The 15,584-nt window shown below is 43.3% G+C and overlaps 1 protein-coding gene across 1 annotated transcript in view; it reads left to right on the top strand.

Moving 5' to 3' along the window:
- The window catches only part of PI4KA (phosphatidylinositol 4-kinase alpha), a 106,343-nt gene that overhangs the window by 16,625 nt on the left and 74,134 nt on the right, over positions 1-15,584 (top strand). The window contains exons 2-10 of the mRNA XM_053664697.1: positions 901-1,017; positions 3,392-3,485; positions 4,767-4,855; positions 7,221-7,293; positions 7,940-8,199; positions 8,733-8,799; positions 11,005-11,153; positions 13,013-13,078; positions 15,303-15,399. Coding sequence (XP_053520672.1) covers positions 901-1,017; positions 3,392-3,485; positions 4,767-4,855; positions 7,221-7,293; positions 7,940-8,199; positions 8,733-8,799; positions 11,005-11,153; positions 13,013-13,078; positions 15,303-15,399 — 1,012 coding nt within the window. The remainder of the gene's footprint in view (positions 1-900; positions 1,018-3,391; positions 3,486-4,766; positions 4,856-7,220; positions 7,294-7,939; positions 8,200-8,732; positions 8,800-11,004; positions 11,154-13,012; positions 13,079-15,302; positions 15,400-15,584) is intronic.

Here is a 15,584-nt window from a genome sequence, read left to right as displayed (position 1 = left end):
GGTGAGAAGATGCTTTTCTTTCAGGCCTGTGTTGTCCCTTTGTATTTGCACTTTTAAAATCCAGGCAAACAAAAGCAGTTTACTTTCTTTCTAAAAATTACAGTGAGAATTGACCAAGGCACTTTCAGAGCAAACATCAAGCACTACACTTGCCTTAAGCCAGTACAACACCCCATCAGGTCTCTGTCAGTGCTGGTGAGAGCGGGTCAGCGGGTCTGCTCCCTGCACTGCAAGGTTGGGGCTCTCCCTGTAGCCCGGGCTTTACCACCGTGTTTGTAAATGTTCAAGAGATTCCTGCGGCAGAGATTTTCAACATTGAGATCATCTTTTTTCATATTTATAGTAAATGTTTTATGACATATCTACTGTTGGTTTGTTTTGAAGATAATTCTAATTTTTCCAGTTATTCAGTAAGTTACTAATTTATTGTCTGCTTGCCTTCTACTAGCTACTATTATGGCATATCCAGTAATAATAGACATTGTTTATTGAGCAGTTACCGTGTGCTGTGCAGTCTTAACTGCTTCTTATGCACATTTGATTTTTAGAAAGACTTCAGGGGAGGCACTCTGTCTGTAGGTAGGTTTGGCTAATCTGCCTATAGGCATCATGGGACATGGGGTCTGTGCACTGTCCTGACCCCCAAGTATTAGCTGTTAACGATTGTGCTTTACCTCCTCTGTGCTTGCATGGTTGTAACCCTCTCCCCAGGTTCCTCAGAGTGTGTTTTGAGGCCAGGTCTACAATAATTTCTGCAGCTGGAGGTGTTCTCTTTATGATGTTTAAATTGGAAAAACTGGCTCTGGTTATATAGATTCATTGGCCTTTTGTAATATTGGTTTATTCTGAATATGAATTGATAATTTTCAAATCTATTGGCTTTTTGGTTTCATTTTCTAGGTTCAAAAGCTTCTTTGTATGTGCCCAGTAGATTTCCATGGGATCTTCCAATTAGATGAAAGGCGGAGGGATGCGGTGATTGCGTTGGGCATTTTTCTCGTTGAATCTGACCTTCAGGTAAGTCTTCACTGCATTGAAAGTGTTTGGCAGTATGAAGGGGATGTAATTAGAACTTAAATTTATACCTGCTTGTGTTTCCTAAAGCAGCACTAGAAGAATGCAAGCAATCCTAATAAAAGTGGTTAGTGGCGGGCAGGATACAGTAGGTAGAACAGGTGAGAAGTAGACATTTTTTGGGAATTAGATTTTTTAATGTACATCTTATAAAATTTTGTTTTTTGAACTTTGTGAATAAATTATGTTGTTAAAAGTTAGATTTTTTAAAAGATTTTATTTATTTATTTTTTGAGAACGGAAGGGAAGGAGAAAGAGAGGGAGAGAAACATCAATGTATGGTTGCCTCTCACATGCCCCAAATCAGGGACCTGCAACCCAGGCATGTGCCCTGACTGGGAATTGAACCAGTGACCCTTTGGTTCACAGGCCCACGCTCAATCCACAGAGCTATACCAGCCAGGGCAAAGTTAGATATTTTTTTGTTTGCTTGTTTGTTTATCTGCCAGAGAGTTACTTAAAATGTTTTGGGAAGTAATTATGTATTCTCTAGAGCAGACTTGATTTTTCAATCTCAGATAAAATGTTCGTTAATCAGACTCAGAGTAACTACTTTTCTTCCTTCCGAAAGAACAATATTCTTCAAGATAATTTTGATATATTGTCTTTTTCAAAATCATGATAGATATAGATTAAGTTTTAGAGTATATGTTAATGTACCTTTCATTTTTTTAAGATCAAAATAATATGTTTAATCCTACATTTTTATTATGTATTTTGGATATAAAATATTTTAATACAAAAAGTGAATTCTTTATCACATACATATTTTCTGACTGTTAGGTATATGTGTTTATTTTATTTTATTTTTCATTATAGTCGACATTCCATATCAACATTATTTTACATCAGTGTCAAGTATACAGCACAGGGGTTGGACAGTTATGTAATTTGCAAAGTGATCCTCCTAATAATTCAAGTACCCACCTGATAGTTCTTACGGTGTTATTGGCTGTGTTACCCATGCTGTACTTTACATCTCCGTGGGTGTGACCGCCTCGCAGGGCCCTTTGGAGTTCTGTGCCCGTTAGCATACCAGGATCCTGGGCATAGTTGTAGTCAGTTCCTTTTTATCCTTTAGAGGAGAAATTGTTTTGTTTTCACTAAAGAAAGTTCTCTGTTTGGTTATCAGTTATAGTTGTGGTATAACAAACTATCTCAAAACTTGGTGACTTAATACAACATTTTCTTTTCTCATGAGTCTGCAATTTAGACAGAACCCAGAAGAGTCACTGTTTCTGCTCCATTTGGCATCACCTGGGATGGCTTGAAGGCTGGGGTGTGGAATCACCTGAAGGCTCAGTCATGTCATATCTGGGGGTTGATCCTGGCTGGGGCTTTTGGCCAGGTCACCTCTGTATACATGGCCTCTCCATGTGGCCTGAGCTGTGTCGTTGTGTCACACCATATTGTCTGGGTTCCAAGGACAAGTGTCTTGAGAAGGAGCCAGGTGGAAGCTGCACTGCATTCTCTAACCTACCCTGGGAAGGCAGTCTCATGTGTGTGACCCTCTAGATCGACTAGAAGCGAGTCTCTGAGGCAGCCCATTTTCCAGGAGGGGTGAATTCACCCCCACCTTTCAGTGGAAGGAATGTCACAGAACCTGCAGTCGTGTATTCAGAACCACCACATGTGTTTTCAGTAGTTCAGAACATCAAATAGCATTCCCCTTCTTCACAGCACACTTACCTACTTTTTAAGTGGAGCATCTATAAATAGGGAAACAACCAAAAGAGCCAATAATGGAAGGTGATGAAGTTATATGCTGATTGGCTAGTCTGGAAACTAGAAGAAAGTAAATTTTCATTGACTAATGATGGCTGTGAAGTCTAATATTTAATTCAAGAAGAGCCAACGGAAAAGTAAAGCAGAATATAAAAGCAAAACAAAAACACAAAGAAAGTAAGGGCCATGAACAACAGAAGCCAAGTTGGGAAGCATGTGGCTGTGAGCTTCCCTCCAGTGCAGAGGATATGATCCCGGAGCCCACTGAAGGGTTTGGGGCAGTCCGAGCATCTCTTAATGAAGGCAGTTTTGAGTGCATGTGCACACACATACCTTCTTCTGGTACCCCTCACTGGGGCCCTGCCCCCAGAGGACGCCGGAGCTGGGCTGGGCAGTCAGCTCCTGCAGGGCAGGTCTTAGCCCTCCCCTTAGGCACTTGGGCTGACAGAAGACCAAACGGGTGCTATGCCATGTGAATGTTCCTTTTTGAGATGATTAGAGTGTGGATATACTATGCTTTGGGTTCAGTCTATGCTAAAAAGCTACCAGTCATGTATTTTATTAACTATAGTCTTTTTTCTTTTCCTTTAAGCACAAAGATTCTGTGGTTCCTTACCTTCTTCGACTTCTTAAAGGTCTTCCAAAAGTATATTGGGTAGAAGAAAGCACAGCTCGTAAAGGCAGAGGTAATTTTCTAGAATGTTTTTTCTGAATGCAAGGAAGAATATATATGTTCATTGTTTGTAAGAATTAAGTGTTTAATTATACTAACACATCAGTTAGGTTGCTACTGATTGTAAACTAGGGTCAGGAAGCATTTGAGATCTTGTTCCCAAGCATATATGTTCAGTTTGGCTCAAGTAAACTCTTAATAAAAATTTTTAAAAAAAAGGAAAGAAAGGAACTAGAGCCAGGAAGCAGTCAGCCTGCATTTTAGCAAGTCTTCCATGTGATTCTGATACACAATCAAGTGTGAGAATGACCTAGAACTGCATCTTAAAATAAGTGCAAAAGTAGAAATGTAACAATTTTCTGCCATACATTATGTGTATGGTCATAAAACTCGATAATTCTGTGTCTTTGATTAAATGTTTAGCATTCAAAATTGATTATATATTTAATAGTGATTGGATGTACACAGCAGAGGTTCTAACATTTTGAAGCTGCTCCTGATAGGATTGCTTCTTCTCTTTTGGTTAGTTGGTATAGTGCTCCTTTCTCGACCTTGAGGCCATGCTTCTGAGAACTTCCCTGCTAAGAGGCTCAGTAGTGGAAGGGCTTGAAAACCTATGAGAAATAGAGCAACTCTTTGGAAGTTCTTACTAGGATTCTCTCCATTATCCTGGCTGGGTCGCTTAGTTGGTAGCGTCGTCCTCATACACCAGCATTGAGGATTGGATCCCCAGTGAGGGAACACACAAGAATCAGACAGTGAATGCACAAATAAGTGGAACAACAAATGAATGTTCCTCTCTTTTTTTCTGTCTCTCTCTAAAATCAATACATTTTTTTAAAAAGATTTTCTCCATTTGTTAGAATAAAGCAGAAAAGAAAATACAAACATTTAATCTGGTTTCAAGTAGTAGTAATAGGTATTTGACAGTCAGCCTCCGCATTCTGCCTCATACAGTATCAAGATTGATTTCTCGCTTTTGTTTGGGTCAGGAATAAAAAATGGAATTTATCATGTTGAGAGACTGTATAATCTCAAACTGTAAACTGACTCAGGAAACACTTAGGTTTATTAAACCAAAATATTGTATTAAAAGAAAGGTTGGGGTATTCTCAACAGGCCCGTTGGGACCACATCCCAACTCTGAGATTCACTTCAGTGAGGGAAGCCCCTACTTTAAACTGGTCCCTTGGCAGACCATGTGAGAAAAGGAACATACTGAATTGGGGTGACGAGTAGGTGTGGCCCAGTGTCTCATTTGTAGCGATCTGATTCACGTCTTTATGGATTCTAGGTGCCCTCCCAGTTGCAGAGAGCTTCAGCTTCTGCCTGGTAACCTTGCTGTCTGACGTGGCTTACAGGGACCCTTCACTGAGGGATGAGGTAAGTGTGTGGTGAATTGTTGTGCATTTCTGTAAGATCGGAAAGAGTCCCAAAGTGATGACAAGATTAAAAAACAAATTTGAAGTGATTGGGTTGTTTATGTTGATTTATTTCATACTATTAACAGCATGCCTAAGATGTTTAATACTTGCTTACAGTACGTTACAGGTTACCCACTCATCTCCTGTGTCTGATCTCATTCAGCTTTCCAAGGTGGTCCTGTGAGGCAGGCAGCCAAAGGCAGAGGCAGCTTGTTTTCCTGACTCTACACTGGGCACACAAGTCTTTCAAAGGAGAGAATTTTCTAGATAGTGGAAGCTAATCCTTTAAGGGCTCAGATATTTTTGGTTCTAGGTTAGTTTATTGCAAATGTTATTAATGTCTTTTATACTTTTTAAAACAAAGAATATGATTGTAATCTCTAGACTTTTTCTTATTATTTTGAAAATCAATTTTTTTAAAAGATTTTATTTATTTACTTTTAGACAGAGGGGAAGGGAGGGAGAAAGAGAGGGAGAGAAACATTGATGTGCAAGAGAGACATTGATTGGCTGCCTCTCATACTCCCCCATCCAGAGATCTGTCCCACAACCCAGGCACATGCCCTAACTGGAATTGAACCAGCGACCTATTGGTGCATAGGCCGATGCTCAAGCCACTGAGCCTTTCCAGCCAGGGCAAAAATAAGTTTTTATGTGCTGCTATTTTCAGGTCCAGCCAAGAAGTGCATGGTTGCTTGCCTATATGCTAAATGTTCCCAGCTAACTAAGCTTTTTGAGTCCTGTATTTGTTTTGGGGTGGTTTTTTTAAAGATTTTATTTATTTAACTTTAGAAAGAAGGAAAGGGAGGGAGAAAAAGTGGGAGAGAAACATTGACTGATTGCCTCTTGCTCACCTGCAAATGGGGATCCGGTCTACAACCCAGGCATATGCTCTGACTGGGAATGGAAACAGCAACCTTTCATATCTCAGGCTGGCACTCAGTCCACTGAGCTTCACCAGTTAGGGCTGTTTTTTAATTTTAAAAATCTCTTTCCTTGATATTAAGCTGTAAATTCTGTTGTTAATATTTCTGCCATTACATTCTTCTTAGTTAGTTTAAGTTATTTGTAGGTTGGTTAAAGAGATAACTAGATATGTTACAATCACATATTATTTAAAAGTTAACAGGTTGTAAGTTAAAGGCTTTTCTTAAATAATATCAAAACAGGTTAACACTAAAGACAATGACATTAATATATGAAATGGAGAAAATATTTATTTTCAAATCTTCATAGGTTATTCAGCATCATTTAATATTTAAAAAAATAAGAAATTTGACTTGATTATGAACAAGTCATACTAACCAGCTTCATTTTCTTCTTTGCCTGGGTTTTCTAAGAGGGGTAGTAGAGGGCAGTGAGGTGGACATCATCTAGTCGGTCTTCGTCAAGGCATTGCACATACCCTCTCCTGACGTCCTGGAGTATGCGCTGAGCACCACCACAGTTCATCAGGAACTGCCCAGAGGACCACTGCAAAGGCAGACTGGGGAGGTGCCGGCCCAGCAGAAGCCTCCAATAGCCTGTCCCCTACAGTTGAAGCAGAATGAGCCAGGTCCACAAATGAAGATTGAAAGCAAGTCAGCCTCATTTGTAGAAAACACAACTCCAGTAATTAGCAAAAACCAGAATGATGAACTGAAGTTAATACCGTGAGCTCTGTAGGGATCCGTGACAGGCAGAAAATACCAACTATGTAAGTAGAGGCAGCATAGCGTGGGAGCAGCACGTGTGGAAAAAATTTAAGCATTCTGTTTATCTGTGAGCTCATTGAGCCCGCAGTGTAAAGAAGCTGCCAGAAAGCTAGTGACACATACATGAAAGCCTAGAATTTGTGTTGAGTTTGGTGATTACTCAGTAAGTCCCAGGATCCCCGGAATATGAAAGAATTTTATGCTGAGCACTGCAACCGGAGATTCCTAAAACAGTGTACTACAGTAAAACTGACGCCGGCAGTCAGCATTGTAAAGGACTTGTAATCATAAGGAATGGGTGAAAAGAAGTAGAGGTATTTAGCCATAAAAAGGTGTTTTGGGGCCTGCACCTGCTTGCAGAACATGGAGGAAGGCGTGGTGGGTACAGAGCAGCAGGAGGACGACCTCGGCCCAACGCTCGGAGGAGACCTGGACCGCCCCGAGAGGGAGGCTTTCTGTCCCTGGAAGGCCAGCCGATCGGCCCCTCGACGGAGCTTTTGTGTGAGGAGTCATGTATCAGATACCGTGTCGGACAGGATGATGTCTGAAGCTTCCTTTACTTCTGGATTAATTTTGTGATGTTTTTCTGATTTTGTTTCTAAGTTTGTTCTGTTTCCTTGGATATTACAGATTCTAGAGGCACTTTTGCAGGTTCTGCATGTTCTTTTGGGAATGTGCCAGGCCTTGGAGATTCAAGAAAAAGGTATGATTATAGATCAAGGCTTTAAAAGAAATTGTTCTGTGATTAATTTTTTTCTTGCTTTTCCTCAGTCTTTTCTGTTCTTTACTACCACATGTAGGTCATAGATGAAAACCTTCCTGTTTTAGTTGCCTTTGCTGTGTGTTAGCTAAGAGGTCACATGGGGGCCATGAGCACAGTTCTGCCACCTGAAAATGCTGAGTGACCTTGGGCAAGTCACCTCATCCTTCTGGGTCTAAGTTTCTTCACCTGTAACATGTCTGATTTCCAAAGGTCATTTTTCTCTAGAGTAGGGCTAACAGTATGATCCTGGGAGCAATAAGTATACTGTTGAAATATAGTAAAGATGCCTGATAACATGACTTAGCTGTATAATTGATTTGGATGTGCCATGAATAAGAATAGACCAAGACCTCCTGGAGGAGGCAGCTGTGTGTGACGCAGGCGTAGTCTGAAGTTATTGTTAATGCCAGGTTGAAAATATCATTGGTCAGCCCTTTGGGTTGACCCTGTTGCTGTGGCTTATTCTGACCCTTCAGGTTTATTAGTGGGTGGGCTGTGATATGTGAGCCAGTGTTACAAGCTAGTATGGTACGATTCTCTCACAGATAACTTTCTGGTATCAGAACATTCTTACTTTGCCTTCTAGAATACCTTTGCAAATATGCCATCCCATGTCTGATCGGAATCTCACGAGCGTTTGGGCGATACAGCAACATGGAAGAGTCTCTCCTCTCAAAACTCTTTCCCAAAGTCCCTCCCCACTCCCTCCGGGTCCCGGAGGAGCTGGAAGGTGTGCGGAGGCGTTCCTTCAACGACTTTCGCTCCATCCTGCCCAGCAACTTGCTGACTGTGTGCCAGGAGGGCACCCTGAAGAGGAAGACCAGCAGCGTGTCCAGCATCTCTCAGGTGGGCTTGCACTTCTGGGGAGGGAGCAGAGGAGAGGGGTCTTGTTTAAGACCCAGGGAGAAAATCCCACTTCGATGTTGCTTGAGGAAAGTTAGAGAACAAAATATTCTCACTGGAATTTTCTTCACTATAAAAGCTTCCCTCGTCTTTTTTACAGTTTGTAGGTGACTTCATCTCCTAGTCACAAAGTATTTGTTTCCTAGCAGTTAGGTGCCAAAATCTGTTCTGAGTGGGAGATAGTCGGTGCCCTTAAGAAGTATATAATAGACTCATGGAGCAAAAGGAGAGACGAAACACGAGACTGATTCTGCTTAGTAATCAAGTATAAAATGTGTGTCTAGAGAGGAAGAATTTATATATAATTCATATGTATGTATATATGATTTGATATATAGTAGAGAACACTGTAGGTCTGGTGGGCTTGAACTACAACTTAAAGTACAGCTATTGAGGTGTGGAAAAGAGAACCTTGTCTAAGACAGATCTCATGAGGTTTGGCCTTTCATGATCTGTGAGTATGTTGTGTGTTCCAGGTCAGCCCCGAACGCGGGATGCCCCCTCCCAGCTCCCCTGGAGGAACTGCCTTTCACTACTTTGAAGGTGGGTTTCACCCTCATGTTGACCTGGCAGTCGGGTAGCAGGTTCATAGTGACTGCTTCTCGTGATGCCAGGGACGGCAATACTAACACTCTGGTGTCATGCATCTAGCATGTCTTGCTTTTAGAAAGTATTTATAGTACTTTAAACTTCCTAGCATATAATTTTTATTTTTTCAAGATTTTATTTATATTTAGGGGGAAGGGAAGGAGAGAGGGAGAGAAACATCAATGTATGGTTGCCTTTCATGCGTCCCCTGCTGGGAACTGGCCTGCAGGGAACCGGCCTGCAATCCCGGTATGTGCCCTGACTAGGAATCGAACCATGATTGTCTGGTTCGCAGGCCCGCGCTCAATCCACTGAGCTACACCAGCCAGGCCTCCTAGCATATAATTTTTAAATATTTGAAACATAGATAAAAGGGCAGAAAATAATATATGGACCCTTTTGTGCCTGTGGTCACAATTTTAGTATGTTAACCTATGAAAGCTCTGGTTTTCAGTTGTTTACCAAGAGCTTTCACAAAATTTACTAAATTTGATTCATATGGTAGCCCTGTGCAGGGTCAGACACTTGTTAAGATCACCTTCAACTTACCCTTGAGGGAAGTAAGACTCTGATTAAGTAATAGAAGATGGGGAAACCAGATTCCACGCCTCACAATGCCACCTATTCCATTTTTGGATGAAGCTAATTGCTAAAAGGCCATTTCTCAATAGGATCTTGAAAGATGTGAACGAATTTTTTTTTTAAAGGGAGTGCCCTGGTCAGGTGGCTCAGTTGGAGTGTTACCCTGTGCACCAAAAGGTTGCAGGTTTGATTCCAGGTCAAGATACAGATACATAGGTTGTAGGTTTGATCCCTGGTTGGGGTGCTTGCGGGAGGGCATCAGCTGATGTTTCTCACATAGATGTTTCTCTCTCTCTCTCCTCCTTCCTCTCTATAACATCAATAAAAATATCCTCAGATGTGGACTAAAAAGAGGGGAGTATCTGAACTCAAATAAATGTGGGCAACTTTGCGTACTGTATTTCTTTGATATTTAAGAAAACACATTGCAGTCCTTGTATATGTTAAAATATAAAGGCCAAGTATACTCACTCAAAATCCCACTTCTCAGAGAGAACACTTGTCCTAGAATATATTCCTCCAGACTTTGCACAACCCCTTTACCACCAGTATGTTCTCGGGGCATCTGAGGACAGCCATGAGGTGTCCTTGACAGCTGCCGTTTCCTTGGTAAATTGCTGCCTGTTCTCAGGCTCCCCTTCCCAGTGGTGCCCCTTCCTTTAAGCACTGCCTGTGAGTGCCTGGGATTGGGGCACACCCAGGTGTGGGCCCACTGAGCTTCATTTAGCAGGTACTGCTGTCCTGCAGGGGTGAGCTGGGCGAGTTTTTCCCGGCCTGAAGTGTACCTTATTGTCAAAGGGACAGGCAGAAAACCACTGCTCCTTCCCTCTTTGTTCCTGTGCCTGCTGCTTCACTCAGATTATTCTTACAGTTAGTCTCCCCTTCTCTTTCCAGTTCTTCCACAGTGCTATAAGAATTCTCTTTAAGAATTGCTTTTTTTTTTAAATAAGAGATTTTATTTATTTTTAGGGAGCGGGGAAGGCAGGGAGAGAGGGAGAGAAACATCAATGTTTGGTTGCCTCTCATGCGCCCCCTACTGGGGATCTGGCCTGCAACCCAGGCATGCTCCCTAACTGGGAATTGAAGCAGCGACCCTTTGGCTGGCAGGCTGGCACTCAATACACTGAGCCACACCAGCCAGGGCAAATAATGGTTTTTCACTTTTGGCTTTTTATTATTATTATGTGTTGGATGATTGACTATTATTGTTGTGATTTTATAGTAATTTGCATTATCATTCCCATTTTGGTGGTAAAATATATTTGGAGCCCTGTGGACCTTCATATCTCTCAACCTTTCAAAAGATGTAATTCTTCTTTTTTCCCATATGTTAAATTATATGGTCTCAGTTGAAAATATTAGGACATGACTATATTTAAGCCTTTGACGTGAAGCACCCCAGTGAGGGGCGTCATTCCCCAAGGATTTGCACTGCAGCTTTTACTTCATTATAAAACAAGGAATTGGAGCACAAACGAAAGCAAAGTCTCTATCTTTGTTGGGTTTTCAGGGAGTCAGCTTGAGGAAGTGTCTCGGCCACCGTACCGTGACTGACTTTCTCATTTTCTTCTTCATCAGCCTCTTACCTACCTGACGGGAGTGCCCTGGATCCCGACTACTACTTCTCCACCATCAGCTCCAGCTTCTCGGTTTCTCCGCTTTTCAACGGCATCACCTATAAGGAGTTCAACATTCCACTAGAGATGCTGCGGGAACTCTTAAACTTGGTAAGCAGAGCGCAGATGGGTGAACAGCCTACAGGTATATCAATCAGTAAAGTTGCTAGTGGTGTAAACCTGTATTTTTTAAAAGAGAAACTAGGAGTTTTTCAGTATTTCAAATGAACAGCGTACTAGTCATAATTTCCGGGTTGAAGAAGGAAGGAGAATAATGTTCATGGGGCGACTGTGCAGTATGTTCTCATCTCATCCTTGCAGCAGCCGTTTTGGGGAGGCAGCCATGCTCCCTATTTTAGAGGTAAGGAAATCAGTGTCAAATTCAGCAAGGATCCGCAGGCCAAGGGCAGAGTCAGTGCTCAGCCCAGGGTACCTGATCCTCTCTCAGGAGCTGCTCTGCTCAGATCAGTATAAAACCTAATTTTTTCCAACTTGGGGACCTGTGGATGGCCTTTGTGGTGACATCAGAGAAGGCATCGGTGCCATTGCCTGAGTCCTGAAATGGACTTTGACCCAGGGACTCTGAAGTTAGGATTGAGTTGGGATGCTTCCACACATTCAAGTAGGTGGGGGAGACGGCATCAGGACAGACTCCAAAGGGGGGACTTTCTGTTTTGGAAAGAACAGGAGAGAATGAGAACGGCTCCCGGAAGCACGAAGCCTGCACTAGAGAGAGCAGCCGTCTCCTCCCGTGTGGGGTGTCAGTAGAGGTCACTCAGAGAAAGGCTTCAGGCTGCAGACGTCAGAAGACATTAAAGCATAGGCGTAATTCATGGGGACGGAGCCGTAACAAGTTACTCAATGCCCTGGGATGTTATTAAAGTTCCTGTCAGGAAGGAAAACTCCCCCTACACTGCTCCTCACTGTCAGTGTCCCAGACAGAATGGTGGCCTAGGTGGCCTGTGGCCTTCTCAAATAGCTCTTCTTAGTAGCATCTCAGAAATCTCAATTAAAGGCTGAATGTTTCAGATCCTTCCTTTTTATTTATTATCTGTCTACCTACCTATCTATTTATTTTATTTATTTCTAGACAGAGGGGAAAGGAAGGAGAAAGAAAGGGAAACATCAAAGTGTGGTTGTCTCTTGAGCGCCCCCTACTGGGGACCTGACCTGCAACCCAGATATGTGTCCTGGCTGGAAATCAAACCTGTGACCCTTTGGTTTGCACTCAATCCACTGAGCCAGACAAGCCAGAACATCAGATCCTTTTTTAGGGGAATTATTTTTTCCACTATATTTTAACTTTTCAAGGTTTCCTTCAAAGTAATATTTAATTTCTTCTCCCAGCATTTTTATCTATACATTTCAAAAATGCCTTCTTAAAGTGTTACAAGCAGCGGGCATTGGGAGGGGGCACAGTTTTCATCAGCTGATCCATCCCACGGTTTACAGAACAGTTCATTCCTGTACTAAATGCTGGCATAGAGAATGGGTAGAAATAATCACATCTATTAGAAATTTAAAATGTGTGCTGCAATTTGAATACCTGTGCAACTTCGGAAGAACACCGGGGAAGAAGGAGAAGCTGTCAGCACCCGAGAACTGGCTGTGAAAGTGCTCTTGACATTGGGAGGGGCTTTGGGTGAAGTGTCAGTGATGCAGGAGTCTGAAAGCTCTCCCATCCTGGCAGTGGGAATCTAATGTCAGGCAGTTTGAGAGAGTTGGTACCTTTACTGTTTTTATATCATGCCAATCTAGGTAAGCCAGGGTTTCAAATGATGGCAGAATTCAGGGAATTTTGTGTGTATTATTTGATATTTATATATTGTGGCCTATTTTTCTATTATATTTTTCACCACATGGGCCTGTTACATAGTTTTGTCCATCAACATTTGTTCTTTAGAAGAAGGAGCTGGCGTTCCTGTCTCACTGTTTGTCAGGTGCCTCATGAGGTCTTGTTTGGCTGACAGGTGAAGAAGATCGTTGAAGAGCCTGTTCTGAAATCCCTGGATGCAGTTGCCGCCAGCGTGATAGAGGTAGGTCCCCTTGGAGGGCATCACACGGAGACCCGCCCGCTGTGAGCCTCTGTGTGGAGAGAGCAGTGAGGGTTTGTGTGGGGGCAGTGAGTTTTCAGTTTAACTTTCCTGGTCTCAATAGTGCTACTTGAAAGCTTGCTCTGTGCTGGGCTCTTTTAACTATATCATTTTGCACAGTGCCTCTGAGCGGTGGTCAGTGTCTCTGTTTCACTCATGAAAGAGGTTTCAGGGACTAACTACTGTGCTCGGGTCACATAGTCACCGTGGAAGCTGGGAATGTGATGGATCCTTCTTGACTCTAAAGCACTTTATCTTCCTTGCTCCTTTGGTGCTTTCAAAGCTACTTCTCTGGGCTCAGTACACACCTCTCACACTTTCTTTAGGCACGTACAAGCCCTGGCTTTTATGCGTGAGAGGTGTGTGCCTAGGGGACTTCTGTTTTTAATATATTTGAAATGAATGCCTACAGCATTATTTATAAAGTTATTAAGTGTTGGTGTTGGGAGGTCTCAAAACCTCAGAGAGCGTTTGGGTCAGTCCTCTTTGGAGTGTGGGGATCCAGAGCGGTTGCCACTGCCAGCCTGATGATGGCCATGGGCATGTGCTGGACCCAGATTCCTCGTGAAACCTGGTGTCTTTCTCCCTCCTGATTGTGAGACAGGGTGCCTGGTACCACTGGGGCTCAGCTCTGGACAGGGAGGGAGCCCCGGGGACCTTCCTGCGCCGCCTTGCACAAGAAGGCGCGTCCTACTTTGTGTCTTGCCTGTTGACCTGAGCTTTAGCCCTCTCACTGCTTGCTCTATCGGAGGCCTCTTGTGTTCCTTTGTCAGTGTTTTGTCAAGTGTGACCCAGGGCAGACCCAGAGGACCACAGCCAGCGCTACGCAGGCAGAACCCCTGCAGACTTGTTCGGCCTGCATGCCATCCGTAATGAAAAGTGTCTGTCTGGGTCCCGAGGGGAAAGTTGGAGGTCGGTCAGGATCCCTTTTAGGGCTTATTTTATGATTAGAAGGAAGGCTGGGAATATGGGACTCTGGGACTCTTCCCTGCCATTGAACCAGAGCAGCTGCTGGTATTTTTGTTTTGTAATTGGGACTTTAGTATAGAAGTCCATCTTAAGAAATGGTTTTGTTGCTTTAAAAAGGGGTGAAAGCGTGGCCTGCATTACTGAATGTGATACTCATTATCAGCAATCACTAGCAGTTCTTGCATTCCTATGTGCCAGCACGGGGTAGGGCTTGACCCACCGGCTCACTGAATTCCACATCAGTCCCCATTTACAGATGGGAAAACTGGAGCTTGTGGGGTAAGGAACTTGAATGACATAGCCAGTGAGTGATGGAGCCAGGCTGCGTTATCTGGGCTCCCTTCCTCTGCTCCTTGCTTGCAGTGACTTCTCAGCTCCAGACTCAGAGCCCTGGATCACCTTAACCAGCAAACCTCATCTCCTTATTTGTCCCACAGGGATGTCTGTAAAGCAGTGTAGCTGGTGCCCACTGATGACACTTCGTTAGCCCCAGCTCCTGGCATCACTCTCATGTCCTCCTTGCAGTTCTCATGCCTTTCACGTGACTCCTTCACTCTCCACCAGCCTCACACCACAGGCCCCTTCTCTGCAACCCGACCTCTGGCCTGCTGCTAATTTGCTTCTTCCTCCTTCTCTTCCCTGTCACCTGTATTTGAAGAGCACTTTTTCATGTGTTAAGAATTCTAATAGGCCATGCTTTTTCATTAGAACAATATCTTATTCATTGCGTTATACCTTGTGTGATTTTCCTTGGAAGAAAAATGGTGCTACATTTTAGATTAGATTGCTAAAAAATAATTTTAAATGAGTTTTAATTACAAAACATAAACTGAGTTTGGAGGTTCCGCGGCTGTGGTGTTTGTTGAATCCTGTGGTCTGGTGCCCTTGGCTGTCCCTCTTCTCCATGTCCTGTGTCCCTCTGACTTCAAAGATGGTAAGCTTTCAGCAAGAGGAGGTAGAGGGCGCAGCTGCATATGCATCTTTGGACTGTGTGAGCCTCCTGTTTTCTTCTGCCTGATGCCTAAGAGGGGGAAGAGAGTAATTGAAGGGCTCCAAGTGGGTGAATCATGGTAAACGTTATTCCATTTATACTGCTAAGTCACAAGTGTATGGATCACTTAGCTGGGCCTCTGCATGAAGGCAGAGACGCAGTGGAGGGTTTCTGGGCTGTGCTCACGTGCCTCTGCCTCCCCCGCAGGCCAACCCGAGCGCTGATCTCTACTACGCCACGTTCAGTGACCCCCTCTACGTGGCCATGTTCAAGATGCTGCGTGACACTCTGTACTACATGATAGGTGAGGCCTTGGCACGCATGTGTGAGTGGGGTGAGACCAGGTTTGGGCCCACTGCCTTCGGTTTGTGCTTCCTTTCTGCTGGGGACACTTAAAAACACAAGCAAGACGTAGTCATATTGCTGAAATATTGGAGAAAAAATAAATAAGGAAGAAAATCTGTCCATGATCCTAGGCCTCTAGTGGGA

Source organism: Artibeus jamaicensis, unplaced genomic scaffold (assembly GCF_021234435.1).
Source record: "Artibeus jamaicensis isolate MK-2021 breed Jamaican fruit bat unplaced genomic scaffold, CSHL_Jam_final contig_1128, whole genome shotgun sequence".
In the NCBI taxonomy this organism is placed as follows: Eukaryota; Metazoa; Chordata; class Mammalia; order Chiroptera; family Phyllostomidae; genus Artibeus; species Artibeus jamaicensis.
Note: the sequence above shows the minus strand (reverse complement) of the source record. Positions and strands in the feature narration are given on the sequence as shown.